Below are 28,000 nucleotides of genomic sequence, written 5' to 3' on the forward strand. Positions count from 1 at the left end.
CCGCAGGTGAAAGCCACCATCATCAGCGAGCAGCAGGCCAAGTCCCTGCTCAAGAACGAGAACACACGCAAGTACGCGTGCCCCCCTCACGTCTGTCTGCCCCTTTCCTCGAGTCCCCACGACAGGAAGAAGTGATCCTTCTAGGAAGCTTCTGGGCCCAGCCATTCCTGTGTAGGAGCGCTATTAGCCCTTTTGAGTTCTTCTGTGAAGATAGTATGATTTGGTTTCACTTAATAAGAATACATTTAAGAAAACTTTTGTATATTTCATGTATATTTTTGTGGAGCTATCATTTCCTCTGAATGATGTATTTGTAACAACCTGCTCTGTTTCCTCCTACCCCGACTGTATTTCTATCCCGTGTGAGCTGAGACCATGTGTGGATTCAGATTTGCGTCTCTCTCTGACTTGCAGTGATTACAGTGGAGAGATCTTGAACAATTGCTGTGTGATGGAGTATCACCAAGCCACTGGCACCCTCAGCGCCCACTTCAGAAACATGGTGAGCATGGAGAGAAGAGGAAGAATGGATTTTCCCTGTCTGCGTGAGGGCTTCGTCACCTTAATTTTCTCCTTTGCAGTCCCTGAAGCGAATTAAGAGGTCTGACCGTCGTGGAGCAGAGTCGGTAACAGAAGAAAAATTTACAATCCTGTTTGAGTCACAGTTTAGTGTTGGTGGAAATGAGCTGGTTTTTCAAGTCAAGGTAAAGCTCTCCCTTAGCACTGTGTGTGAGTGTGTGAGCGAGAGCATGCCTGTACTTTATATCACTGAAGAATTGTTTTGATCGCATAGTGTCTTCCTTTTGGTTACTGATAAACAGTAAGGGAGACCTCATCCTTAGAACTGTATCTCTTAGATTCTCTTAAGAAGGAACAAACACTAACAAACTGAAATAGTTGGAGACATAAGTAGAAGATGAATCAGGAGAAACATCACTCAGGATGAATCCGAGTAACAGCTGTAATAAATTTGAGACATGTGTTACTTGCTTTCCCGGCCCCACCCCCCGAAATGTCTCCATTCTCTTTTCTCTCTCTTGTTTTCCATGTAACTTTGAGAGTGTACTCCATCCTTTAGAAATATCTAATAAAATCTCTTTTCATATATCAAAAATTTCTAAGATCGTGCCAATGTGGAAAAATCATATTATTCCTGGAGCCATTCACTTTCTGTGTCCAAGGGTGACATTTACTGAAACTCGAGGGGAGAATGATTGCATCGTGATAGCAAAAAAGAAGAGAAGGAGAAGAATGGGCGACTTGTGGGTGCTCAGCCCTTCTCCTGTGTCTTCCTAGACCCTGTCCCTCCCGGTGGTGGTGATTGTCCACGGCAGCCAGGACAACAATGCGACGGCCACTGTTCTCTGGGACAATGCTTTCGCAGAGCCTGTGAGTGGATTCCTTGGACCTGTGGGTCTCACTGTCTTGTCTCACTGTGTCGTGAATCTCTTTCATGTGTTATCCCCCAAAAGAGCATAGGAAAAAAAAAATGTTGTTTTCCTTCGCTGGAGACAGAATAGAGAGAACATGGAAAATGGAAAGAGCATGGACTTGAAGTCAGGCCACGGTCTCAGTTCAAGCCCCACCATTTCCTGACTCCTTGACCATGGGAAATTCACTTTACCCCGAGCTTAAGTTTCCCCTAAGTGTCTGCCACATGAGGATGATAATGTTCCATAGCATCGTTGAGAAGATTAAATTAGATAACATACAAAATTCTTCTCACATAGTCAGTACTCAGTAAACATTATTTTTGAGTCCTTGGGTGAACCCATAAAGGAAATTTGGGACTCCTAGGTTCTTTCTAGCGGTTAGACCTCTCGGGAGGTTATTTTAGCTTAGAAGTTGCTTCCTGTCATCTTCCTTCCAATAAATGAGGGTGACATTTAATGTCTTTTCAAAAGTTTAGAGTCTGTGATTCATCCCAGGGCTCTCATGAAGAATGAGATACTTTGTCTAAAGGGACAAATATGATTTTGTGGATCTGTGCACTCAGATACTCTGAATCCCACTGGTGTGCTGCTTGATGAGTATTTTCAAAACACTTCAGTAGGCAAAGTTCTATGTGTTGCCTATTTCCTGTAGAGATTAGTCTGTAAAAGCATGATTAAAGGGTTATAGTTCTTATTTGAGACATTAAAGTATGTTCTGCAATGTGTCTTCTGTGAAGAGTCAAACACTCTCAATGATTTTTTTTTAGAGAGCAATATTTTTGCTGCCAAAGTGAGATTTGTATCAGAAATCTACCACGCTTGTACTCCTTGATGTGTAATGCAAACTCTGGGTTTGAGGCTCCTTTTAAAAACTATCTGCCTGCATCATGTCCCTGATAAGCTTCCTGGGGAGGATTGCCACATCTCTCATTTCCTTTCCTGCCTGTCCACAGATCTCACTCCCCCGGTAACTTTGGCATCTTCTGCAACATGTCATTACTAAAGTATCTTGTCTAATTAATAAGCATTTTTAACATTTTTCAGTATGTTAATAACTAATGTACATCCTCTGCTGTTTTAAAATAAATACATAATTGTAGGAATTTACAGATATATTTATTTGCATATGCGTCAAATGATATAAGTATATTGCAGCACTGTTTGTAATAGCTAAAGATTGGAGGCTGATTCATAGATGTCCATCTGTGGGGATCAGGTTAAATATATTATTGTTCTTCCATGCCGTAGAATATTTAGCAGCCACAAAAGAAAATGAGGAATATTTTTATGTGCTGATGTGATTACTCGCAATTATAGTACTAAGTGAAAAAAGGGAGATGTAGAACGTATGGATTTTATGCTTCCATTTGCATTTTTTTCATGAAAAATTAATATATTTGCTGGCCTGCATAGAATATATTTGGAAGTATACACAAGAAACTAGATTACATGTTTTTGGGGAGAGGAACTGAGTTGCTAGGGGACTCAGGGATAGGAAAGTGACTTCACTGTATAACCTTCTATGCTTTTTAAATTATATATCATTGGAAGGAATTGCCTAGTCAAAAAAGTTCTATGTAATAATTAAAATGTATTGTGGCTGAATGGGATGAAGAGCAGTTTATTAAAGATTCATATTTTAACCTATTTCTTAATAAAGTCATCCATCTCGCAGTTACCATTCATCGTTTCACTTTGAGCCAGAGTTCTTGGCAGAAGGTGTCAAGGGCAAGGATTACACTTGCACACACACACATGTTCTCTCTCTCTGTACTTAGCTAGGGAACCAGTCTTTTAGAGTTCTGTTCCCATCAATGTACAGTGGAAGAGCCAGACCTTGATCATGTTCTGTTTTTGTGGCTTTGAGAATGTAGGATTGGACCACACATTCAGCAGCTCATTTAGAGAACACCTTAGACAGCACAAAGTTACCCTTTAGGGTGTGTGTGAAGAAGGTCAAATGAACCTTTTGAGTTTCCTAGAACTGCACAACCCTATGAAAGTATGAACTGATCCTCAGGCTCTATAAGATAAACATTTGTAACTACATCCAGCCGTCAGCGTTTTTCTTTTGCGGGTCGAGGGAGTACATCTGCAACTGTTTTCTCACGAGAGTCTGGCCTCTCTCCCTCTCAGGGCAGGGTACCATTTGCCGTGCCTGACAAAGTGCTGTGGCCGCAGCTGTGTGATGCGCTCAACATGAAATTCAAGGCTGAAGTGCAGAGCAACCGGGGCCTGACCAAGGAGAATCTGGTGTTCCTGGCGCAGAAACTGTTCAACAGCAGCAGCGGCCACCTGGAGGACTACAACAGCATGTCCGTGTCCTGGTCCCAGTTCAACAGGGTGAGGGACCTGTGGCTGGCTGCCATGAGATTAGCCTCTCCGAACCAGATGCCTTCAAGAGTCTCCCTGCCCCAGCCCTGTGCTTCTTGTCTCTAACGAAATGTGCCCAAAGTCATAAGCTCCTAAATTGATGGACACCCACGTACTTTTCATGTAGAAAATTACATGTTTGAGTATTTAAGTAAATTGGGCTTTGTGTGCAGCCAGTGCTTTTCATATAGGAGACAGCACAAAGCAAACGTTAATGTAATTCATGAGAAGTAAAGCTTTGGCGATGATCAGAGCTTCATGGCTCTGTCCCATTGATTATGATGTCCCCGATGTGGCATGCAAAGTCAGGCTCCCGCGGGGTGCCTTCCCCTAGAATCAGATAATTGCATTTTGCTGATAATTATTGTTAACTGCTGTGTGATGAAGCAATCTCTGGGGCTTCCCAGTGCGATTTAATTCAGTTCAAATTTACAACCCGCCCCTGAGCATCTTGTTAAGATGCAGGCTCTGATTCAGTAGGTCTGAGATGAGGCCTGAAATTTGCATTTCTCAGAAGCTGTTGGGTGATGCTGCTGCTGGTCATAGACCTCACATCAAAAACAGCAAAGGCCCAGTCAGCCCAGGTCCAGAGAAGGTGTTTGTGGCAGGGTCCATGGGTGTTGGTAATTGCTCTGTGGTATTTCCTCCTGCTTTCTTCTTTTCCTATTGTGTTTTTTCAGCGGCAGGACCATTTATTTGGGCAAGTGGATGAAGGCTTGTATATTCGTATGATTCTGACAGTGTCGATGTTTGCTTTCCTTTCGATTTTTCCAGTTAAAGCGTCTACAGGTAATATTCCACGTGTTACTTTTGCCTTCTTATGTTCATTTTTTGTGTCTCCAACCAGGAGAATTTACCAGGACGGAATTACACTTTCTGGCAGTGGTTTGATGGCGTGATGGAAGTGTTAAAAAAACATCTCAAGCCTCATTGGAATGATGGGTGAGTGTTGTCGTTTCTTAAGTCAGCTCTTAAGCCAATGATAGAGTACAAAGGTCGTTAAAAAAATCGTACTCTGCTTCTGCTCCTTTGGCCTTTGTGATGCAGGGCTATTTTGGGTTTCGTGAATAAGCAACAGGCCCATGACCTACTCATTAACAAGCCTGATGGGACCTTCCTGCTGAGATTCAGCGACTCTGAAATTGGCGGCATCACCATTGCTTGGAAATTTGATTCTCGTGAGTATTCCTCCTTTCTTAGGAGACAGCCAAGGTGCTCTAGTTAGCTGCTTTTGTTGCAAAATTAACATAACATACAATTTATTGAGTACTTATTATTCGTTGGGGCCAGTACTAATTATGGGAAGCACAAATGTGTAACCATGACACAGATGCAGGGAACACGGCAGCCTGTTTAAAATCTTGTTATGGGAAACACAAGTACTAATTTTGAGAAACGCAAATGTGTAACTGTGATCTGGCTACCTGTAATACAGTGTCCTGTCCAAAATCTCAGTTGTTTCTCTTTTGAAATGTTTTCCTTCGTATTACTCAACCTTGAGCTATTTCAGAGAAAAATTACATTGATGATTTGGATCCTTGAGAGTAGAAATAATATGCTATTTTAATTATTCCTTTATCCTTACTATACAAGGCTATTGCCATCGATCATTTCCATCCAAGAATCTTTCCTCTTATTCTCGCAATAAGATAAGAGTAACTTGTGAGTTTGTTTTCTGTGGTTTAAAGATTTTAATAGCGTTTAATAACACTCACCTGTCCTCTGGCTATGGACGTGCTTCCTATCTTTCTTATGTACTTTTTTTACAGGGAATCGGGGGTCAGTAAGAAATTTCTTCTAGAAAGGGACAGAATACCACTTGAACTTGAAACTACCTGAGAGAGATCATTGGATCTCTAGGGAAGTGGTGTGTGCATTACCAGCTATCTACCCATGGCTTTTAAAAACAGCTGCTTGATCTGTAACCTGTCGTTATTTTTAAATGAAGATTTTATTGGTACAATTTTAATGGAGAGCTTTAAATTGTAGTACATTTGGGTATTAAGATTTCCTATTCAGAAATCATGTTTAGAATATGATTATTCTGTTTATTGATCTAGAGGAAAGAATGTTTTGGAATCTGATGCCTTTCACCACCAGAGACTTCTCTATCCGGTCCCTGGCGGACCGCCTGGGGGACTTGAATTACCTTATCTACGTGTTCCCTGATCGGCCAAAAGATGAAGTGTACTCCAAGTATTACACACCAGTTCCATGCGAGCCTGCCACTGGTAACAATGTTCGCATTCTGATTTGGTTTTGTTGTGATTTGGGTTTTGTTTTAGTCTTGTGTGTATGTGTCTGTCTGTCTGTCTGTCTATCTGGCATGAAAATCTACACAATTCATATTCAGTTACTGCTGTTTGAGCATTTTCCAGGGCAGATGGAAATTCTGGGCTCTATTCTTCAGTCGTACAGAAAACATACCTGCCACTAACCCCAAATATCAAATCGAAGGGAACAAATTGCTTTTAACACAAGTTTAGATCCAACAAAATTAGGAAGGTAAAATTTCGTTTTTCAAAACAAATGGTTTTATTGTTTTCTGGGCATAAAAGTATTATGGATTTATTGTAAAATTTCCAAAAAAGTATAGAAAAGAAAATAGACATTATGCAATATCTCTTATCTAGAGATTAACTACTGTGAATAATTTAGTGAATTTTTTCCAGTCTGTATAGATATGTATTCTTTATTCATTCATTCAGTCACCAGATGTTTATTAAGTACTTCCTTTATGGAGGTTGCAATCTAATAGCAGAAGAAAGACAATGAACAAGTAAAGAAATAAATATATAAGTAAGATAAGTAAATTAAAAAAATGTAGTGATGGATGCTTTGAAGACAAATAAGCAAAGTTAAACAAACAAGTGACAGAGAAGAGGATAGTGGGTAGCATCTCACTAGAAACCTTCCCTGAGGAGGTGACATCAGAATAGACCAGGAAGCTCTATCTAAAGATCTAGAGAGAGAACATTCTAGGCTGAGAGAACAAGTGCAAAATCCCTGTGGTGGAAGTGAGGTTGGCGTGGTTGAAAACTCTCACAAGGGCCCGGGAGGCTAGAGCTGGATGAGCAAGGAAGAAAGTGGTAGGAGATAAGGGCAAAGCAATAGGACGGGCCAAATCATGTCAGGCTTGGAGTCCAGGGTAAAAGGCTCCGCTCATATCATACATCAGCTGTTGTGATTTGTTTTGTTTTGTTTTTTCAAAATATAACATAGGCAGAGTTTTAGGTCAGTAAATATAATTACAATGTCATTTTAATAATTGCATAGGATTCCATTATATGGTGATTCCATGATATATTCCATATTGGTTATTTAAGATCTTTACAATTTTAAGTTATTCACTGATTTTTGTTATGATTAATATAGAGATAAGCTGGTATATGCATCTCATTCAATTATTTCCTTAGGATAAATTCCTAAAGTAGTATTTGTGTCAAAAAGTATATACTTTTTAAGCATTTTGACACATCTTTGCGGAATTGCCCTCCAGAAAGCAGAATCCGTTTTCGCTCCCACAGATGTCTGCTGGAGCATCTGCTTCTCCATCCCCCTGCCAGTCATAGGTTCTGTCCATCCGTTTCATGCCAGTCTGATTAGCATATAAATGATATCTCAGTTCTTATTTTCACTTCTTTGATTCTAGGTAAGGTCAAAACACCTTTTTATCTAATGGTAATAACAATAATAATAAATAGAATGCTAATAGCAACTAACATTTGTTGAATGCTTACTGTGTACTAGGCACTCTTCTGAGCATATTTCATATGGTATCTCATTTAATTCTCAAAACAGGCCTGTGAAGTAGGTACCGTTACTACCCCATTTTACATACGAGGGACTGAGGCACAAAGAAGTAAAATAATTTGGCAAAGGTCACAAAGCTAGGAGGAGGCCAAACCAGGGTTTGAGCTCAGATAGTCTAGCACCAGAGCCTGTGTTTGTTAACCTCTACATTATTGGTCGTTTGTATTTTTTCCATGAAGTGCGTTCATGTTCCTTGCTCATCTTTCTTTTGGAATTCCTTTTTTTCTTAATGATGTATAAGTAGTTTTACATAGTAAATAAACCTTTTATTATATATAGCAAATATTTTTCTCAGTGTGTCATTGTTCTTTTAACATTTTTCATTTTGCTGAAGTGCAGAGACTTGTAATTTCTATATAACCCAATCTATCAACCTTTTTCCTTTATAGAGTCTGTCTTTTATATCATGCCTTCCTAACCTAAGGTGGTGGTTATATTTCTAGGTGGAGAATAAGCCAAAATATTTTTAGATTTATGTTGTATTTTGGATTAAACCTGTCACTGTGGCTTTTTGTTAGTACAGCTAATCTAGATTTTTAAATTCTATTTTTTATAACATTTCTTTGGTTTTTATCTTTTTTTAACAATCTGTAAAATTCTCTGTAGACCATAAGCACAAAAAGCATGAGATACTATGCAAAGGTAGCCCCTGACATTTGTAGCCCTAGAAGAAGCAGGTTAGGATACCAAGCAATTTGTGAACCACGTAGCATTCACTGCCTTGGGCTGTTCCATCCTGTTGACTCTAGAGTATTCTTCATCATATAATTTAGTTAGGAATATACTTATGCCGATACTCACATTCCCAGGAAACAAAACTTCATTCACTGACTTCAGACTATCACATTCCTACTACCTACTTACCTCCATTTCCGTAATCAGCCTTTTAACCCATTTCCTGTTTGTTGCCCCAGAATACTCACTGTTGGCGCTTACGTCTGTCTGCAGTGTTTACCCTGAGATAACTCGAGTGCAGATTAGTCCTAACCTTACCCCCCAAAGTTTGCCATGAAATATCTCATTTTTATTATTATTTTTGCATCGTTCTAATATATCGATAGTCTTTGGAAAAAATGACATCATTCTGTTTATAGCATTCTGTTTTTAGTAGTTCGAGTGCTGAAAATGTCAAATCCTAGAAAACGTAGCATTTCTACGCGTGACATTAAATGAACTCTGGCAGTGAGCTGCAGGGGTTTTTTTTTTTTTTTTTCTAAATGGGAAAAAGGTTTAAAAAGGTAACTGTGCTGGCCAGATCACTTTCAGGTTTGTCCCCTAGCGGCCACATCCCAGTGGGATTCTGTGGTGAGTATTCTTTCTAAGCAGCCACAGGGCACAGACAACACTCCATTGGGACAGTGACCATCAGATTATCCCCAGGTGCAGCACGCCTAGGGCCATGAAGAAGCATGCAGAGACCTGAATTCCCTTTCCTAAAAGAGTAGAAACTCAGAGTAACTTCCAGGGTCATCAAGTCAATTTAATCCCTATCTAATGCTTAGATTTTTCTGTGTGATCCTGACACGTGTTTGTACGCCTTCCACGTGAAAACCTCCAGTGATAAGGAAACCAGTTCTTCCCGAGACAGCCCATTGGTGGGGGGAGGGCAGCTCTAATATGACAACATTTTTCCTTATGTGACTCAGAATTTGTCCTCTTCTCATCAGTTGGTCCTAATTTTGTCCCCCAGGACACAGAGCAAGTCCTGTCCCTCTATGGCATCTGCGACTTTAAACTTTTAAAGATATTTATTTTTTTACAGTTAGTATGCAATTAATGCTTGATTCTGATTTGTATGGAAGTGTATATTTTCTGTGATTTGAAGAATTTATTAAAACATTCGCACCAACTCGGAGGATGTGTTCACCTGCAGTTCTAGTATTGAGGCTTCTCCTCTGCCCGGTCTTCCTAACAGATTGATATGTTAAGTGCTTGTGTCAGATTCTAAGATAACATTAGATGGTTGTGTCCTATCTTAAGAAAATATGTGATTCATAAGGGAGGTTGCCTTTTTACTTCATTCGAGAACTTTGGTTCTCATCACTGTTCCCCCCTTGGCAGCTAAAGCAGTGGATGGATACGTGAAGCCACAGATCAAGCAAGTGGTCCCTGAGTAAGTGCCCAGGGTCTGGCTCTGGTCTCCTGTTGCCTCTTTCCTCCTCCCCTGGCTGTCTTCACCCCTCACTGCTGCCCTCCTCTGCCATTCATGGGCCCATTGCTCCCTTCTCGCTGAAACCTGGCTCAGCCCCAGGGAGGGAACTAGGCTTGGTCACCATGGGGCCAGTACCCAGAATCCCACTCCTGCAGCTGGAGCCTGAGGCCTAGTGGGCACTTTGTCCTTCTACACCTGAAAAAGACACAAAGATGTCCCTGAGCCGCTCCCCAAGTCGCCTGCTGCCCTAAGGCCACTGAGGCTCTGCTCTGCTTCCTCCCACAGGTTTGTGACATCTGCAGACTCTGCAGGGGGCAGTGCCACCTACATGGACCAGGCCCCCTCTCCAGCCGTGTGCCCCCAGGCTCATTATAACATGTACCCGCAGAAGTAAGTCGTGTTCTCGTGGGGCTCCATGGGGAGGAACTGGGCACTTGGTGTCAGGCTGGACCCTGGAAGGCTAGTGGGCAAAGGAATCCAGAGCTTCTGTAGGTCTGAGACCACCCAGCCAGGCCTGGCTCCAGCACGTGCCCAGGTGGAAGAGATTGAACCAGAACTATTGGTAGTTTAGAGTGGGGTGGGGCAAGTGTCATCTGCTCCCAAAATGGAGATTTTTCTTGCTCTGTATAAGGACCAGATGGAGTTTAGATCTGTCTAGACAGCCAGCATTAGAGGCAGCTGGGAAGGTGGGTATTTGTAGTCTGAGCCTTTCTGTCCGGCTAGCAAAGGACTCTACTTCCAGTGTTCAGATCAGAAGTGGTTCTTTTCCCAGGAAGCCGAGGGTACATGTGGTCTTGGGCAGCTCACTTGGTGGGTTGCGGTTTTGGGGTAATCTCTGCTGCTCCTCACTAGCCTCTGACAGCCTTTCCCTTTCTCTTCATCTCCTCTTTCCCTCCCAAGTCCTGACCCTGTCCTTGACACTGACGGGGACTTTGATCTGGACGACACGATGGATGTGGCGCGCCGTGTGGAGGAGCTCTTAGGCCGACCGATGGACACTCAGTGGATCCCGCACGCACAGTCGTGACCTCTCATCTCCATCTTCAGCGTCTTCGTCCTCGCTAGAGGAGTTACTCTTGTGGATGTTTTAATTCCATGAATCGCTTCTCTTTGGAAACAATACTCATAATGTGAAGTGTTAATACTAGTTGTGACTTTAGTGTTTCTATGCATGGTGACACCAGTGAAGGGAGTGTGTGTGTGCGCGCGCGCGCGTGCGTGTGTATGTGAGTTTGTACGTTGTGGTGTTTCTCCCCCTTGCTGTCCAGAGTTTAGCTATAGCATTGGGGCCGCAAACAGATGCTGTGGTTGTTTTAACCTTGTACAAAAAGGCAGTTATTTCCATGAACCCTGGAATTTGGCCACGTGTCTTGAGGGTAGCTGAACTTGACATGTTCACGTAAGAGAAGGACAAAGGGAGGAGAAAGCACCTCCTCTCCATTGAGTCTTTGTCACTGTGTCTGCCAAGCAATTGTTATATAACCATGATTGTCTCTGCTTTTCTTCTGAAACGTAGAAACTGCCTTTTGACAAAGCAAGCCAGTCCTCCCTCCCCACTCCCCCTCACCGCCGTTTTCCTGGATAGTGATAGGAAAAGGGCCAACATATGAGGGTTGTTGGGGCAAGGGGAGTCAGGGGTTTGGGGATGGGTAGTGGCTTTTTAAATAATGCTTAACCCATCTTAATATTCTCCCCCACTTCCCTCCCTGCCTGCCTCCCTCCCTCCTCTCACTCTGTGGGACTGCCACTCAGTTCCTCTGTGTGTGCACATGTGCAGACACGTTTGATGGACTAGAGGGAAGAAGAGAGGGTCACATAACTGAAGCTGACAGTGTTGATGTCCTTCGTGTTGGCAGCCAGAGTGGAATGCCCATCCCTGACTCGAAGGTGCTGAGTGTCGCCTTGTCACCCAAGGAGGGTGCACTACTAGTCTGCCCATCCTTCCTCTGCCCTGAGCGAGGCTTTCTGAAAGCTCATCGATAATGGCTTTTTGCAAATGTTGAATGGTGTTTTTGTTTCTAAATTGAGACTTTTTGTTTTCCCCTTTCTACCCTAATCTGACATCAAAATTCTTTCTTGCTGTGTCAGGTCACCTCATTTCCCTTCACTGTTCACACACACTGTCTTGGAGTGTGGGTGGCAAGAACATGGTCCAAACCCAGGGCCAGCACGGTCAGTGGGTGTCATTGCCCACCTGGTACTCGGTGCTGGGTGTCAGGCCTTGGTAGTTTGGGGGAATGCAGTCAGCAGGTTTGCTGAAAGTTTGGTAAGCTGCGAAAACAAAACAAAACAAAAAGCCTCAGCATAATTTTGCCCACATTTCTTCTGTAGTTTTACACCAGAAAGAAGGAATGGGCTATGGTAGGCAAGTGGGAAGAGGCGGGAGCAGGTAGAGCTTTCGGGTTAAGCCTACAAGGTCACCCCCGGCCCCCTCTCTAAAAGAAGGACATGACCACGCCCAGGAGAGAATGGCTCTAAAAACCTTATTTTTATACATGTGAGTAAATAAACAGATATTTTTTTTTTTACAAAAATAACTTCTGAACTTATCAGTGTTTTGATGTTAAAGGAAAATATTTCTCTGTAGTAATTATTTATTGGAAGATGACTTTTAAAAGCTGCTGTTTGCCCTGGCTTGGTTTCATACACTGATTTATTTTTCTATGCCAGGCAGTAGAATCTCTCTCTCTCTGCCTCTGAGGAGCAGGTTTGACCCCTCCATTGATACCAGCATTGACATAGGATGCTACTAAGCCCCTACGTACCCCTCAAGATTTGATTAAAATTCCACCTGTGGAATTTTATATGGGAGTGTTGGGGAAGGTGAAAAGGAAGCCTGACTGCTCTCGGGCCCAGTCTTAAAGAGCCCTCATCTGCCCATCACTCAGGCTTCGTCATCATGTGCTTCTTGCTGTCCCAGGAGCCCTGATAGTGAGGGGAACAGGGATAGACACACTTTCATATTGGTAGTGGACCCAGCCCTAGGGCATGCTGTAGGCAGAGCTCTCACTTTACAGTTGGCACTGGGGTTTGGAGGCCAAGTGCTGAGCGTGGGGTTCCCATGCTTGTACAGTTGCTGACCTGTCTTCAATTTTCCTGAGGCTGTGCCTATGGTGGGGAGACATTTTTGACTGAAAGGTGTGATCATTATCTGCATTATACTTCCTGTCTCCCTGTTCCTGCAAACTAGAAGAGGCAATGGGAAAACTTGACTGCCTCAGCCTCTCAGTCGCTCCCAGACACACACACAGAAGTCATCAAAGTGTTCCAACTCCATGTGTGCTACGTGCAGGGTTTTGTAGGGGGTGGGGGGGAGAAAAAGCGAATATAACTTAAAATGGAACTTTACTTTTTATAATTTTTCTTTTTAAAACTTTGTGAAATTATTTCAGATACATATTTTAGTGTTGAGTCAGATTACTATTTAGCCACCAAAAAAAGGTATTGTGTATAATTTTACCTGGGGCAATCACAAAATTGTGTATTTTATGTTACAATAAAGGCTTCCTCTGCAGGGACAATATTGAGTCCTGTTTTAATTTTTTTCCATCAGATGGTGAGGGAGGGTGGTTTAATAAGGAAAAGTATGAAATCATCAGTTTGACTCTGAAAAGAACTAGTTGGGAGTTGGCTGCCTCAGAGAACGAGGCATCAGTTTTGATGGCAGATGCGGGGGAGCATTTCTTACCTTCCTGCTCATATGTTTTGGAAATTAGAATGATAGTCTTTATCTCCTAGCCTTCTGTCTCTGCACTCTTCCTCTTATGAAGCTCATCTTTAAAATTCAGTGCATTTAGAGTACCTGCCCTGAGCCAGGCACTGTGTGTGGGATGAGAAATTGTTCCTGCCCTCAAGAGGATTGCAGTTGGGGAAAGGCAGCTAACACAAACAGTTAAGACAGGATATTAGTTCATGCTGTTATTATATTAGTAAAGGTATCCCAAGACCATTATCGAATACAAAAGAACACAGCGGAAGGGCAACAAACAGCTCGAGCTGGCTCTTAAGGAACAAATAGGAGTTAAGAAAGAAAAAGGTATTCAGTTTTTGAGGTGGGTACATCACTCAGCAGTGTGCCATTATTCCCACCTCCAACACCAGAGGCCAGAGCCATGGCTCAGAGATTTTGACTTAGAAGGGAGAGTTAGGCTATAGAACAGAGAGCTTTGACTGTCTCCTCAAATGAACTGACTGAATTTGCAAAAGAATTTCAAGCTTAAGAGTGCTCTCAAAAACTGGAGGTTGTGATGAAAGACAAATGATAGCTACATTGGTGATATAGGCTAACCTGGGCTGGCTAGTTTGCTGGAGAGAGATGGTGAAAGAGACAGCTGGGAGGAGCTCTCTCAGAGTCAGAACAAACCTCAAATACCTTCAAAGCCTGAATTTGATTGGATCTGTTTGGGGAGCAATTTATTTTCCAGGGCATTGTTGAAAAAAATATATAGCAACCAGCCAATAATTAGTGTAATTTAACAGCTGGCTATGGTCATGGAAAGAGACAAAGACCTATGAAAAATCACTGTTATGCTAGGGTGACTGTGGGCATACTCGAGTCTGCACCCCCCTGAAGAACAATAACAAGCTTCACATTATGTGGGGAATAGATAAACTCACCAAAGTAATCCAGCCACTCACTAAAGATATACCAGTAACAAGCCCTGGAAATTTTACTAATATATGGAAATAAAACAATACACTCCAAAATACCCAATGGGTTAAGGAAGAAATCAAAAAGGAAACTAGAAAATACTATGAGAGGAATGAAAATAAATATACAACATAAAACTTATGGGATGCAGCTAAAGCAGTACTTAGAGAAAATTTTATAGCTGTAAAGACCTATATTAAAAAGGAAGAAAAATCTCAATAACCCAACCTTCCAACTTAAGACATTGAAAAAAAAAAAAAAAAACTAAAGCAAGCTGTAGGAAAGAAGTGATAAATAGAGCAGACATTAATGAAATAGGGAATAGAAAAACAATAGAGAAAATAAAACCAAAAACTATTTTTTTAAAAGATCAACATTGACAACCTTTCACTAGATTGACCAAGAAAAAAAGAATCAGAAAAAAGGAAACATTACTATAGACCTTACAGAAATAAAAGAATTATAAAGGAGTACTATGAACAATTGTATGCTTATACATTAGATAACTTAGGTGAAATGGACAAATTCCTAGAAAGATAGGAACTAAGAAATAAAGGGGACAACCAAAATGGTGTAGATGATAGAGGCTCTGTTCATCCCTCTGGCAACCAAAGTTGTGACGGAAACAAGGAGCAGCAGCAAGGAAAAATCTCCTGGAATCTAGATGAACAAGCCATACAACTAGGGAGAAATCCAAGAAAGCACCCTGCAACGGCAGGAGGTAGGATGAGGCGAGGACGCAGGGCTGCCTGGTCTCGAGTGGTTGAGTGAGACGGAGGCTGCGGCAGCCGCCGAAGCCTCTTAAAGGGGCCGCGTCCGCGAGCAGATTTTCCCAGTGACAGACCTACTCGCTCTGAGCACTAGTACTGGTTCAGCTGTGTGCAGGGGGCACCAGGGACTTACAGGGAGACATTGTCGGAGTGAGGGCCGAGGAGAGACTCATTCTGTACAGAAGTACCTGCGGTATCCATTGTTCCCTGTTGAGCCCTCCCCTGTCCCAGTGCTCTGTACACAGCGCCGCCATAGCTGTGACGTCACCAAACTGGATAACAGAGGTCACTCTGCCCAGAGGATTCCCTGAAACCCTGCCTCCCCCAACTCGAGGCCCCACCCAAGCCACATTCTGGTATAGCTTCAGCGAGTCAAGTGTGCCTTGCTGAGGAGCACCTAGACTCACACTGGAACCAGCTGGCCTCAGTTTCTGGTGTGGCCTTTTGAGGCAACTATAAGCACAACATCTGTGGATTGCTTGCTGAATCTTAAAAGGCGGCCCCCGAGGGGCAGAGGCTTGGGCTAAATTTGGCCTGCAGCTGAACCCCTCTCAGGACTGTGCCACTGGACACCTGCTACACAGATCCACACTAATAAGACTGGGAGACTTAGGAGCTTTGCTTAGTACATAAACAGGCGTGGGAAGGCAGCCAAAATGGGATGACAAAGAAGCAGAAACCGTATGAGAGAACAGAACAGAGATCCAGATATAATGGAGTCAACTAATCTAACAGATGCAGAGTTCAAAACACTGTTTATAAAGATGCTCAATGAACTTTTGGTTAAATTCAGTGAGAATTTCAACAAAGACATAAAAAGCATAAAAATGGAAATGGAAATTATAAAAAGGAACGAGTCTGAAATGAAGAACACATTATCTGAGATGAGAAGTATATTAAATGGAATAAACAAAGGAATAAACAGCGTGAATAAAGAAAAAGATCAAATGCCCTATCTAGAAGATGGGAAAGCCAAGGACACTCAATCAGAATGGCAAGAGATAAGATGCCAAAATTGTAAAAATATTTAAGGAGCATATGGGACACTTAATAGTGTCCAAATATCCATCTGATCGGTGTAACTGAAGACAAGATGTTGAACAGCTGTTTCAAGAAATAATGATGGAAAACTTCCCTAACCTGGTGAAGGAAATAGACATACAACCCCAGGAAGCTCAGAAAGTTCCAAAAAAGATGAACCCCAAAAGACCAACACCAAGACACATCATAATTAAAATGCCAAAGGTTAAATACAAAGAAAGAATATTAAAAGCAGCAAGAGAAAAACAGATAGTTACCCATAAGGGAACATCCATAAGACTGGCAGCTGATTTCTCAAAAGAAACTATGCAGGACAGAAGGGCTTGGAAAAAAAATATTTGACATGATGAAGACCTAGGATCTATAACCAAGAATAATCTATCCAGCAAAGCTATCATTTAGAGTTGAAGGACAAATAAAAAGCTTCCCAGACAAAAATAAGCTAAAGGAATTTATCACCACCAAGCCACTATTACCGGAGATGTTAGAGGGACTTCTTTAAGAAGAAAAAACGTGTATCAAAAACAGGAGTAAAGAATGGTAACAACTACATTTCTATCAATAAGTTCTTCAAATGGAAAAGAATTAAGTGCTCCAACCAAAAGATAGAGTGGCTGAATGGATAAGAAAACAAAACCCCTACATATGCTGCCTACAAGAGACACACTTCAGATTAAAAGACACAAACTAAAAGGAAGGAGATGGAAAAAGATGTTGCTTTGATGGACCTAGAAGGTATTTAAGTCAGAGAAAGATAAACACTATATGATTTCACTTATATGCGGAATCTAAGGAATAAAAAGAACAAATTAATCAAAAACAGACTCACAAATATAGTGGACAATTTGGTGACGTACAGAGGGGAGGGGGATTTGGAGGGCTGGGAGAATGGGGTGAAGGGTTAAAGAAGTACAAATTAGTAGCCGCTGGATGGTCACGGGGATGGGGAGCACGGCATAGGGAATGTCAGGGGAGGGAGGGAGCAACTGGGGGGATCGTTTTATGAACTATATAGATGTCTAACCAATGTACTTACTGTATACTTAAAACTAATTAAAATAAATTAAAAAAATAAAATAAATAGACAATCTGCATAGATTTATAACAAGAGATTGAATGAGTCTACAAAGAAAAGCCCAGGCTTCACCACTGAATTTCACCAAACATTTAAAGAATTAATACCATTTTTTTTTTCTGGAAATAACTTATTCTTCAACATCAAAGGAGCACTGCTGATGGTAGAGGACATCCCTGTCCTTATGCGTTTAGCATTTTCACAAAGAAGATTGCGCCTGTATCACCGGAAAGGAGGGTTTTTACATAGATAAGGAGGCCCATTAATTTGTTTATTGCTTTGGAATATACAGCTCTTAACAAGCATGTGCCACTTGGTTACAAGCCACCTGGATTCCTGAAGGCTATACATATATCAAGCCCCCATCCCCTCTCAGGTGTGGAAATCCACTGTCTTGCTGCTGCCCAAGTCTGCTTCTGTCTGTAAGTTCTTTTAATAAACTCTTTGTTTAATTCTGGAGTTGCCAGCCTCTTTCTTTGGTCTCAGCCATGTCCTCCTTCAGAGGTCAGTTCCAGTATACCTCAGGGAATTTTTTCCAGTACAAAGGGCGCTATCAGGAAAAGGAAGACAGCCCACAGAATGGGAGAAAATATTTGCAAATCATATACCCGATAGGGGGCTTGTACATAAAATACATAAAAAACTCTTATAATTTAATAATAAAAAGTCAACCCAATTAAAAGATGGGTAAAGGGTCTGAAAAGACGTTTCCCTGAGGAAGATGTACAATGACCACTAAACACATAAAAAGGTGCTCGACGTCATTAGTCATCAGGGAAATGCAAACTGAAATGGACTCATATCACTTCACATCCCACTAAGATGGCTAAACCGAAAGGCCACATAAGACAAGTGTTGGCAAGGACGTAAAGAAATTAGAACGCTCATATACTGCTGGTGGGAATGTAAAATGGTGTGGCCCCTTTGGAAACTAGTGTAGCAGTTTCTTAAACGGTTAAAGAGTTACTATATGACTCAGTCATTCTACTTATAGGTATCTACACAAGAAAAATTGAAATATATGTCCACAGAAAAACTTGTACATAAATGTTTATAACAGCATTATACGTAATAGCCGAAGAGCAGAAACAACCCAAATGTCCGTCAACTGGTGAGTGAATAAACAAATGTGTTGTTTATGCACCACACTTGGATAGTATTACATCCAATGGAATATTATTTGACAATAAAAAGGAATGAATTACTGATACGCAGTACCTCATAGAAGAACCTTGAAAACATTATGCTAAGTGAAAGAAGCCAGACACAAAAGACCACATGTTTTATAATTCCATTTGTGTGCAATGTTCAGAACAGGCAAATCTATAGAGACAAAGTATATTTGTGGTTGCTTAGGGCTGTGGCAGGGGAGTCTGGGAAGGGAATGGTGGTATAGCTAAAGGGTACAGGGTTATTTTCTAGGTAATGAAAATGTTATAAAATTGACTGTTGGCATTGCATGAATCTGTGAATATACTAGGAACCATTACATTATACACTTTGAATGGGTGATTTGTATGATGTTTGAATTCTGTCTAATAAAGCTGTTATAAAAAAAAAAAAAGCAAGAGATCAGCCAAAAATAAAAAGGAGTGAAAGCAGGTAGGCGGCCTGATGGTGAGAGCAGACCTGTGCGAAGAAGCTCAGCTGTGAAAAGAAGGAAGAGACGCTGCAAGACCTAGAGGTAGGTGAGGCCGATTAGTGTCTGAGAGCCTGGGTCAAGAGCACAGGTGGAGGGAGGGCTTAACCTTGGACAGCAGAAGGACTTTATTCTAGAGCACAGCTTCTCCAACTTTACAGCAAGAGGGCAGGAGCCTAACTTCAGGGGGCACTTTGCTCTAAAACGACCTCGTGCCATAGATAGAAGTGTATTTTTCCTTGGGCTAAAGCCAACAAGCTAACACAGATGGTGTCCCCAATTACCGGGTAAAGTTAGGATGAACTACATGTGACAACGAGTGCCATCGGGTCCTTTCATTTGAGGACTAGTAATCGCTTGTATTGAGAACGTGTGTAATGGGTTCCATCTACCTGGATGTAAAATGGAGTGAGATTCTCTTCTGTCTTTGTAATCTGGCAGATCGCCTGTGATACAATCACATTCTGGTATAATGCTTACTCAATAAACATGTGCTTTCTTTCTCTACTACCTTTCTGAAGAAGAGTTCTGGGTTGGGAGAAAATACTGATTTTTATCGGTGCACAAGCTTGAATCTACTCCAGGATGGGGCGTGCCTCGCTCCCAGCTGAAGCTGCTTCTTGGTGCTCTTTTCCACACTTAGCTTTCTTTTTCTCTGCCCTAGCTTCCCACGTCTGCCAGCTTAGGCCAGCACCCAGCACGTCCTCCTTAGGCGACTGGCTCCTTTAAGAGCACCCCCCATCCCAGCTCCTCCCTTAGGCTCAGTGGCCGGATTTCCCTGTTATGCAGCCCAGGCCTGTAAAACCATGGCTCCATCTTTCTGGCCTGCTGTGTACTGAGACCGGAGTGCTGAGGGGGCCCTGGGTGCGGGGAGTAGGCACAAGTGGGCGGTGACAGGTGCATGTGGGACATGAACCTCTGTCCAGGGCTTGGGAGGGACGCAGAGCTGGTACAGGGTGGATCCCGGGACGAAGCAGAGACACTCAGGCAGGAGGAATAGGCAAGATCTGTCATTCATTAAGCAGGCACCACGCCAAGCCCTTTCTGCACCTTCTGAGGCGGGTATTATGTTCCCATTTGACAGACAGGGGAACGGAGCTCAGAGCAGCTAGCTGAATTACCTGAGGTCAAACAGGTAGCAAGTGGCAGGGTCAGGACTCGAACTTAGGTCAGTGTGACTCTAAAGCCCGATGCTCTCTCCTCTGTCTCACCTGCCTGAAGGGGGTCCTGGCTTCTTCCCAAACTTCCTTTGTCCTTGGCTTTCCTGTCTGTGGTCGAGCGGGGGTGGGAGTGGTACGAAGTGGGTTATTCCCTGCCCCTCCGGCACCAGCACTCTGGTCCCTTCTTCCTCCCAGGGGCTACCTGGAGATGCTGCTGCTGTTGCTGCTGCTGTTGCTGCTGCTGCTGCTGCTGGTGCTGCTGCTGCTGCCACCGCTGGCCATGCTCCGGCAGCAGCAGTCCCAGGGGCCCAGATGGTCCTGGCTTGCTGGCCTCCAGCACCGTGTGGCATGGGCGGTCCTGTGCTGGGCGGCCGCCTGGCAGCAGCGGAGACTGGAGCAGAGCTCACTGCACGTGGGCCAGAGCCAGCGGCAGACCCTGAGGTGGTGTCTGAAGGAAGCCCAGGGTCCCCGCTGTCCCCTCACGGAGAGCACAGGTGTGTTTTCCAGGGTCTGGGGAGGTGGCCCAAAGAGAAAGCAACCCCACAGGACAGTCAGAGTCCAGGATCTGAACATGTCTCCTCCCCTCTTCCGCTGCCGACACAGAGGGGCCTGGCCCGGAGACCCTCCCTGGCTCTGGATCGGTCAGGATGAATTTTCCCCTCCTGGGCACTGATAGTCCCCTTCTCCCCAGACCTATTCTGGGTCCCTTCCTGAAACTCTTGGGAAATTCTGTGGCTTCATAAGGAGTTTATGGTGTCTTTGGGGCCACAGATATGACTACCTTCCGGAATCATCTCCCTCTGACCAAGGCAAGCCAGGCCCAGGAGGAGGAAAGTGGGGAGAGGCTCCTGCCTCCTACGTCAAACCAGCACCATGGGGAGGCCTCTCTGCAGGTAAACTGAGAAGAATGGAGCCCAGCCCCACCAGAAACCCCTACCTGCAGCCAAACCCTTCCATCAGGGTGGGCAAAGAACCCCCAAACTGGGGACTCGGGGTCTGGCTCAGCCCAGGGGCCAACAACCTCTTTTGTCTCCCTCCAGGCCACCTTGCTGGGTCTGGCAGCCCTTAACAAGGCCTACCCAGAAGTCCTGGCTCCCGGAGGCATGGCCTGTGTGACTCCTACTTCCCCCTGGCCCCACCCCCTGCCCTGGCCTTGGCATGCCCTCAGCCAGGTTACCCACCCTGCATCCAAGGCCCCTGGGGCTCTACTGTTGGAGGCACTGAGGTCCCCAGGGCTGCGGGCATTGGAAGCCAGGACGGCAGTCGAACTCTTGGACGTCTTCTTGGGCCTGGAGGCCAACGGTGAAAAGCTGGCTGAGGCAATAGCTGCTGGGAACCCAGGAGCACCCCTCCCGAGACGGGCAGCTGAGCTGCGGGAGGCCCTAGAGCAGGGGCCCCGAGGACTGGCCCTTCGGCTCTGGCCAAAGATGCAGGTGGCGGTGACTCTGGATGCAGGAGGCCAGGCCGAGGCTGTGGCTGCCCTGGGGGCCTTGTGGTGCCAAGGGCTAGCCTTCTTCTCACCTGCTTATGCTGCCTCTGGAGGTCAGCAGGACTCAAGGGTGGTGGCCAGGGGACGGGGCAGAAATCACACAGCTCGGTGCCGTGTAGTGAGCCCTCCATTATCATCGCATTTAATCCTCCCCAACACACTGTATATCCTCCCCAACACCAGCAGCTCCATTTTACAGACGAAGAAACTGAGGCTTACAGAGGTTACATAAATTCACACGGCACCAGCATTTACTCCCAGGCCCGCTGCCTCCAGAACCACTGCCTCTTCCCAGTTAGGGCCCTAGGGGCAGTGTGCTAAGCCTAGGAAAGCCACAAAGGAGGGGGCGGAAGGGCAGCAGTGACATCAGATGCTCAGAGGTGAGGGCCTAGCAGAACACAGTGGCCCCGCCAGATGAGAAGCTTGCTTGCTCCCCTCAGGAGTAATGGGCCTGAACCTGTGGCCGGAGCAGCCCCATGGAGTCTACGTCCTGACCCCTGGTGCCCCCTTGATTGAGCTGCTCCCAGTCAAAGAAGGAGACCGGGAAGAGGCTGCTGCCACCATCCTGCTGGCCGAGGCCCAGAAGGGCAAGGAGTACGAGCTGGTGCTGACTGACCACGCCAGCCTCACCAGGTGATTACCTGCCCACCCCCAGCCACCTCAGGCCCTCTGGGACTCTGTTGAGAGCCAGGGGCATGAGCTAATGGGTCCTTGGGCCTGACCTCTCCCCACGACCACCCTGTCAGGTGCTGTCTGGGTGATGTGGTACAGGTGGTTGGTGCCTACAACCAGTGTCCAGTTGTCAGGTTCGTCGGCAGGTAGGTGACCTCCCAGGGAGTTGAGGGGCCATCCTTGTGCCCTGGACTCCTCTGCCTTCTCGTCTCTCCTCTCCAGGCTGGGCCAGACCCTGAGTGTGCGAGGAGAAGACATGAGGGAGGACGTGTTCTTCGAGGCTCTGGGCCGAGCAGTGGTGCAATGGCCAGGGGCCAAGCTGTTGGACCATGGCTGTGTGGAGAGCAGCATTCTGGGTAAGCTTCTCTATCAGCTCCTGCCCCTGTTCTCGGGCTGGCTGTCCCCCAACCCATACCCATCCTCCTGGGAGACCTCTAGGAAGGAGCTAAGACCCGGCGTACTTCGCTGATCCTAGAAGTCCTTCCCCACATTTAACTCCCATCCCTCCTGCTACAGTCTCTTCCCATTTCCGTTCCTCACCTGTTTCATACTGAGGACTAAGTTCCAGGTTCCATTTATCCCCCTCCCCACCAAGAAGCCCCATGAATGTCAGAGTGGGGACGAATGGGAGGGGCAGCGGTCATTGGCTGTGGAAGCTGCCCTGTTCACAGGAGGGCATGTGTGTGGGGTTTGTCTGCAGATTCCTCAGGGGGCTCTGCTCCCCACTATGAGGTGTTTGTGGCACTGAGGGGGCTGAGGAACCTGTCAGAGGAAAACAGAGACAAGGTAAATGAGACAGGGACAGGATTTCACTGCATGTCCCCTTTACTCTGCATACCCCCAGGTGCTGTGGGCACAACGGAATGATGGGGAGGAGGTGGGCAGGGAGAACTTTCCTGAGGCTCTGGGAAGGGAGGGGTGCGTCCCACAGACACGTGTACACATGAAATTCCTATCCATACATATGCTGGGCACAGTCAGGCAAACCTCATCCACATGCCACATGTCGTACAGCCACATGCCAGCCTCAATCAGGCCTTTCTGTTCTCAGCTTGACCACTGCCTTCAGGAAGTCTCTCCCTGCTACAAGTCCCTGAGGTTCCGGGGCAGCGTGGGCCCTGCCAGAGTCCACCTGGTGGGGCAGGGGGCCTTCAGAGAACTCCGGGAAGCCCTCGCTGCCTGCCCCTCATCCTGCTTCCCTCCTGAGATGCCCCGGGTCCTTCGGCACAGGCACCTGGCCCGGCTCCTACAGAGCAGGGTGCTCTCCTAAGCCGAGGCCTGCCCAGTGCCCCAGTCACCCCCAAAGGCTGCCTCACTCTCTCCTGCGGGGTCTTTCTGGATGGGGAGCCCTTGGCTAGGGTCTTTGACTCTGTCACCCAACAGTTGTGGATCAGAGCCGCGGGGCCTTAAGGATGTCTGACTTAGCCAGTTCTAAGCCAGCGACTTCAGGGGTATAGCAGATGCCCGCAGTGCCTGGCCCAAGTGCACTCCTCAGCCCACACTGGAGGTCACTGCCAGAGAGTTCTGAGACATGCTGATGGCTCCCGTGTCTCTCGGCCCCGTGCTCTGGGCAGACTGGAAGTACTGGGAATTAACGTTCCCAGGAGTGACTCTCAGTCAGCAGGGAACAGGAGTTGTGAATACTGACCTCGGCTTCACTGTCCCTCAGGGCGACAGTTCTGAAGTGTATTTTGCACCAGCTGTCCACAGTGGCAGCGCTCTTATTTACACAGTTCTTAATGGCTTTCTTTCCATCACCACTCCCTTACGTGTTTTCTAGGCTCACCTCCCAAATAAACCTCTTGCACCCAGATTCTTGACTCAGGGTCTGCTTTTGGGGAAAGCACAGTGGTCCCTTTCACGCTGCTCCTGCTGAAGCCTGTCGCCCCATCCTCAACTTTCAGCTCTGGATGTCAGCGCTTTCTCCCCACTTTCCACTGGGGTGTGTGTGCTTGAGAGCTCTGGAGGAGCTATGGCCTGGGTTAACTCAGAAGACACGAAACCTCCTTCTACCTCTCCCCATCCCAAGCTTAACCTAAACATGAAGGGGCTGCTTCCCAACTGCCCTGGCCCTGGCTCAGCATTGGTCCCCTTCCTGGCCCAGCACCCACCAATCACTTCCATGGGCAGAGGCTGTACTGCAAATCATAAAGCATCACAGCAGGAAGTCAACTGCTGATCTTACCCGTGGAGGACACTGAGTCTTCACGAGGATGTGAGGCTTGCCCAAGGCCCCGAAGCTCCTCCTAAGTAACATGGCACCTAAGTCTTTGATTCTGCCTCTGAATTCCAGGCCCCTGTGCCCATCCACTTGGCTCCTACATCAGCTGCTGACTCCTTCCTGCTAAAATCCTCCATGGCTCCCTAGCACCCATAGGATCAAGATCAATCCGCTTAGCCTCTAAGACCCTTTAAACCTAGAGGATGTTACAGTCTGGTTGTTTGGAACACCATTTTTCCTTCCTGTCTTTTTCCCACTTTCCAATGTACTCAAGAAAATTGAAAAACTGTAATGATTCAATTTAAAATATTTTATTTCCTAAAAGCCTTTTTGCCTATTGTAATGTGCAGGACCCTTCTCCTATGATGGGAGAGACAGGTGGTTACCTGAATCTAGGTTGAAAAGGTTATGTAAAAAGACATTATAATAAAAGGGATACTCTGCTTTTCAAAAAAAAAGAAAATTCTCCAGCTTTGGACCAGAAAATGTAAGGTAACTGATTTTAATCAGTAGGTAATTAGTGATTTAGCCAAAAAACTCAGAAAGATTATGTTTCTGGCCCTCATTTGCCTGTCCAACCACCTATCCCTTCTGAGGGAATCTGTGACCATGAGGATGACCCTCCACTATCCCACATGAGCTAAGCACTGTCACCTCCAGGCCTTTGCTTAAGTTGTCCCTTCTGCAGAATGACTTCTCCGGTCTTACTGGGTAGAAATCTCCTTTTCATGAAAGGCCTTTTCAGAGTCCTTTCTCCCACTGAGCTATCATTATGCCAGGTCGCACCCCCACCTAGACTTTGGAGCTCCTTGAAAACTGGGCATGTCCTATGCACGCTGTCACTCCAGCGCCCAGTGCAGGGCCTGGCACAGAGCAGGTGCTCGATGGACAGTGCCCTGAATAAGAAACTTCAGGCATGGTGGCTCACTCACTGCTGGTGGGATAGGACCCCATCCTCCCTTCCAGGAAGGAAGCTTGGGGAGGTCAAAGGATAAGACCAGGTTTGGCTGCTTCCCTCCAGGTGCCTAGGTTCGGTTTTCAAGGTTTTCCATCTTGGGGGTTGGTGGAAAAGGTAGAGGGAATAAGAGAGCTGGGAGAAGGGAGAGCCAGCTCATAAGCATTTTTCCATGGAGGAAGAGGGCCCTGGAGCCTGACAGACCCCAGTGGCAGTGACAAGCAGCAGGAGAAGAGAGGTCTGCTGCCCGGGTGCCCTCCCCCCTCCACATATACCATGTGGAGAGTGGGTTTCATGACCACCTCCTCTCCTGCCCCTAATTAGCAGCTGCTCCCCCCACACACACATTGTCCCATGCCAAAGCCCCAGCCAAGGCCTCTTTTGTGCTCCCAGATTCCTGGGTGCAAGGTGGCCTCATTAGTGCCCGGAGACCGCGCCATCTCCAGGGAGCAGGCAGACAGACAAGGGGGGGACCAGGGGCACAGCGATCCAACTCCAGCCTCTAAGTGCCTTGGCGGCCATTCCTTGGGCCCAGCCTGGAGACCACCCCCCTGCACAAGACTAATCTTAGACTTGCCTTTGTCTGGCCCCAGAGTGGACGCAAGTGCTTGTCTCTCCTCCGCCACCTCAGAGAACTATAAACTCCGGGTCCCTGGCAGCAGGTCACAGTTGACGGCCTCCAGTTTCCTGGCTATTTGGATCACTGGAGACAAGAACTTTCCTGGCTGCCCCACTCTGAGATCCAGACACCATGAACCCTCCTTCTACAAAGGTAACAAAAGAGCCAGGGATGGCGGGGACATATCATACCAAGGGGCAATGAGAGTGCTTACTCAGGGGTGGCAGAAAGGCGAAAGGTGTCTGTCTCCTCTCTTAGTTTTCTCCTACGTGGGCTCTGAGGCAGGCAGGGGACTGGGTGGACCCTTGGCCAGAACCTGCCTTGGCTAATATTCGATTGTGCCCTGTTCTCCTAAGAGCTGTTTATTGAGCACTTACTGTGTATCAGCTGCCGTGTTCGCACCTGACATCTCATTTCATCCTCCCAGCAGCCCTGCACAGTAGGAATTACTTAATACCCAGTTCACAAGTTGAAGAAGCTGTGTCCCATGAGAGGGTAGGAAACTGGTGGACCAAAGCCACAGAATGCAGTGCTCTTGCAAGGAGCAAGCAGACAAGACAGCAATTTAGATCCTGCCAGCCCTTGATTTCCACAGGTTTGCAGCTGTGAGGAGGAAGAGCAGGATTAAATACCGCTCTTTTTCCTTAAGTGTACAAACTTCTGGGGCAAACAGATTCAGACACATCTATTTTCAGGTGGAGTGGTAAACACTCTAATGGGAGTACAACAGACTAAGGGTACCCAGAAGAGAGAGTCATTCTTCCCAGGGGGTCTCAAAGGGTTTCCTGGAGGAAATGCTGTGCTAGGACTTGAAGGATGAGCAGGTAAAGGAGCCACATGAACCATTCTCCAACAGAGTCCTTCACGAAACATGGCCGCAGAGGCAGGAAAACGAAGGGACAGTAAGGGAGGGGCGCAGGCCAGGAAGGGGAGCGCGACCAGCTGAACAAGGCCTGGGTGTAGGGGGTGGATGCGGGCGCACCGGGAAGACCCCCAGGGCCCGGTCTCCACCTCCCTAGGTCTCCTGGGCCGCCGTGACGCTGCTGCTGTTGCTGCTGCTGCTGCCACCGCCCTCACTTCTGTCGCCCGGGGCGGCCGCGCAGCCCCTGCCCGACTGCTGCCGCCAGAAGACGTGCTCCTGCCGACTCTACGAGCTGCTGCACGGCACCGGCAATCATGCGGCTGGCATCCTCACCCTGGGCAAGCGGCGACCAGGTCCTCCGGGCCTCCAGGGCCGGCTGCAGCGCCTCTTGCAAGCCAGCGGTAACCATGCGGCCGGCATTTTGACCATGGGTCGCCGCGCAGGCGCAGAGCCAGCGCCACGACCCTGCTCCGGGCACCTTTGCCAGTCTGCAGCTACCTCGACTGTCGCGCCGTGGGGACGGTCCGGGGTCTGAGCCCTTGCTTGGGCCCCGTCCTGGCCCTGCCCTCGCCCCTCTGCTTGCCAGATGTCAGCCCCGAGAAAAAAAGTTCAATAAAGACGAGTCTTCGTTAGTGTGGCTGGTCTCTGTTCCTGCGTGCTCGCGTCCCGACCTCCAGGGGGCATAAGAGTCTTGCGAACTGCAAAGAGCCCAAGAGCCTGATAGCCAGGCTCTAAGGCACCTGAGTTTGAGCTTCGTTGAACCTGAAACCCTCTTGAATGGGAAATTCCCAGAGCAAGGAGACGTGCAAGGCCCTGGGGTGCGGAGATAACCGTATATGTGCAAGCTTGGAGAGGAGGATGCTGGACAGACACTCCCTTGATGGTCTGCTAGTCATTCTTTATCGGGCCTTTATGGAGAGACATAGGACTAGAAAGAGAGCAAGAAAGGCTGCAGAGGAACGGAATCCTGCTGGGAAGGGGTGGAAGCTAAGCCTGTGGAGAAGGCAGGGAGTATGAATCATCCAAAGTGGCTGCAGTGGGAGGCAGAGGGTGTGGGGAGGTTGGAGGGGAGGCA

General features: G+C 46.4%; 3 protein-coding genes across 5 annotated transcripts in view; all 3 read left to right on the forward strand.

The window, feature by feature from the left end:
- The window catches only part of LOC105306336 (signal transducer and activator of transcription 5B), a 53,001-nt gene extending 39,709 nt beyond the window's left edge, over window positions 1–13,292 (forward strand). The window contains exons 9-19 of the mRNA XM_011381281.2: window positions 7–71; window positions 415–502; window positions 582–704; window positions 1,297–1,389; window positions 3,570–3,776; window positions 4,654–4,748; window positions 4,854–4,984; window positions 5,867–6,037; window positions 9,681–9,732; window positions 10,057–10,161; window positions 10,672–13,292. Of these exons, the coding sequence (XP_011379583.1) occupies window positions 7–71; window positions 415–502; window positions 582–704; window positions 1,297–1,389; window positions 3,570–3,776; window positions 4,654–4,748; window positions 4,854–4,984; window positions 5,867–6,037; window positions 9,681–9,732; window positions 10,057–10,161; window positions 10,672–10,798 (1,257 nt within the window). The 3' untranslated portion in view covers window positions 10,799–13,292. The remainder of the gene's footprint in view (window positions 1–6; window positions 72–414; window positions 503–581; window positions 705–1,296; window positions 1,390–3,569; window positions 3,777–4,653; window positions 4,749–4,853; window positions 4,985–5,866; window positions 6,038–9,680; window positions 9,733–10,056; window positions 10,162–10,671) is intronic.
- A 6,423-nt stretch (window positions 13,293–19,715) lies between these two features.
- On the forward strand, window positions 19,716–24,081 carry GHDC (GH3 domain containing). Of its 3 annotated transcripts, none has more exons than XM_011381215.2 (9): window positions 19,716–19,844; window positions 20,303–20,601; window positions 20,879–21,000; window positions 21,148–21,649; window positions 22,037–22,229; window positions 22,343–22,414; window positions 22,491–22,624; window positions 22,969–23,054; window positions 23,320–24,081. In XM_011381215.2, exons 2-9 carry the CDS (start codon window positions 20,316–20,318, stop codon window positions 23,536–23,538), a joined length of 1,614 nt encoding a protein of 537 aa, XP_011379517.1. In that variant the 5' UTR covers window positions 19,716–19,844; window positions 20,303–20,315; the 3' UTR covers window positions 23,539–24,081. The 3 variants fall into 3 exon arrangements, with proteins under 3 accessions (XP_011379517.1, XP_023379706.1, XP_011379518.1); XM_011381216.2 differs by having other exon boundaries at window positions 19,730–19,811; XM_023523938.1 differs by lacking the exon at window positions 22,343–22,414.
- A 1,766-nt stretch (window positions 24,082–25,847) lies between these two features.
- HCRT (hypocretin neuropeptide precursor) lies at window positions 25,848–27,557 on the forward strand. The gene is made up of 2 exons (XM_011381218.2): window positions 25,848–26,216; window positions 27,083–27,557. Exons 1-2 carry the CDS (start codon window positions 26,196–26,198, stop codon window positions 27,458–27,460), a joined length of 399 nt encoding a protein of 132 aa, XP_011379520.1. The 5' UTR covers window positions 25,848–26,195; the 3' UTR covers window positions 27,461–27,557.
- The last annotated feature ends 443 nt before the right edge of the window (window positions 27,558–28,000 follow it).

Source organism: Pteropus vampyrus, unplaced genomic scaffold, assembly GCF_000151845.1.
Source record: "Pteropus vampyrus isolate Shadow unplaced genomic scaffold, Pvam_2.0 Scaffold432, whole genome shotgun sequence".
NCBI lineage: Eukaryota > Metazoa > Chordata > Mammalia > Chiroptera > Pteropodidae > Pteropus > Pteropus vampyrus.

Bases quoted from the DNA above. Each gene is read 5' to 3' on its own strand.
- HCRT (XM_011381218.2), top strand. From the start codon at position 26,196: ATGAACCCTCCTTCTACAAAG. The intron at 26,217-27,082 runs GTAACAAAAGAG...CCACCTCCCTAG, and splicing joins TGAACCCTCCTTCTACAAAG to GTCTCCTGGGCCGCCGTGAC.
- GHDC (XM_011381215.2), top strand. From the start codon at position 20,316: ATGCTGCTGCTGTTGCTGCTGCTGTTGCTGCTGCTGCTGCTGCTGGTG. The intron at 21,001-21,147 runs GTAAACTGAGAA...GTCTCCCTCCAG, and splicing joins ATGGGGAGGCCTCTCTGCAG to GCCACCTTGCTGGGTCTGGC. The intron at 22,415-22,490 runs GTAGGTGACCTC...TCTCCTCTCCAG, and splicing joins GTTGTCAGGTTCGTCGGCAG to GCTGGGCCAGACCCTGAGTG.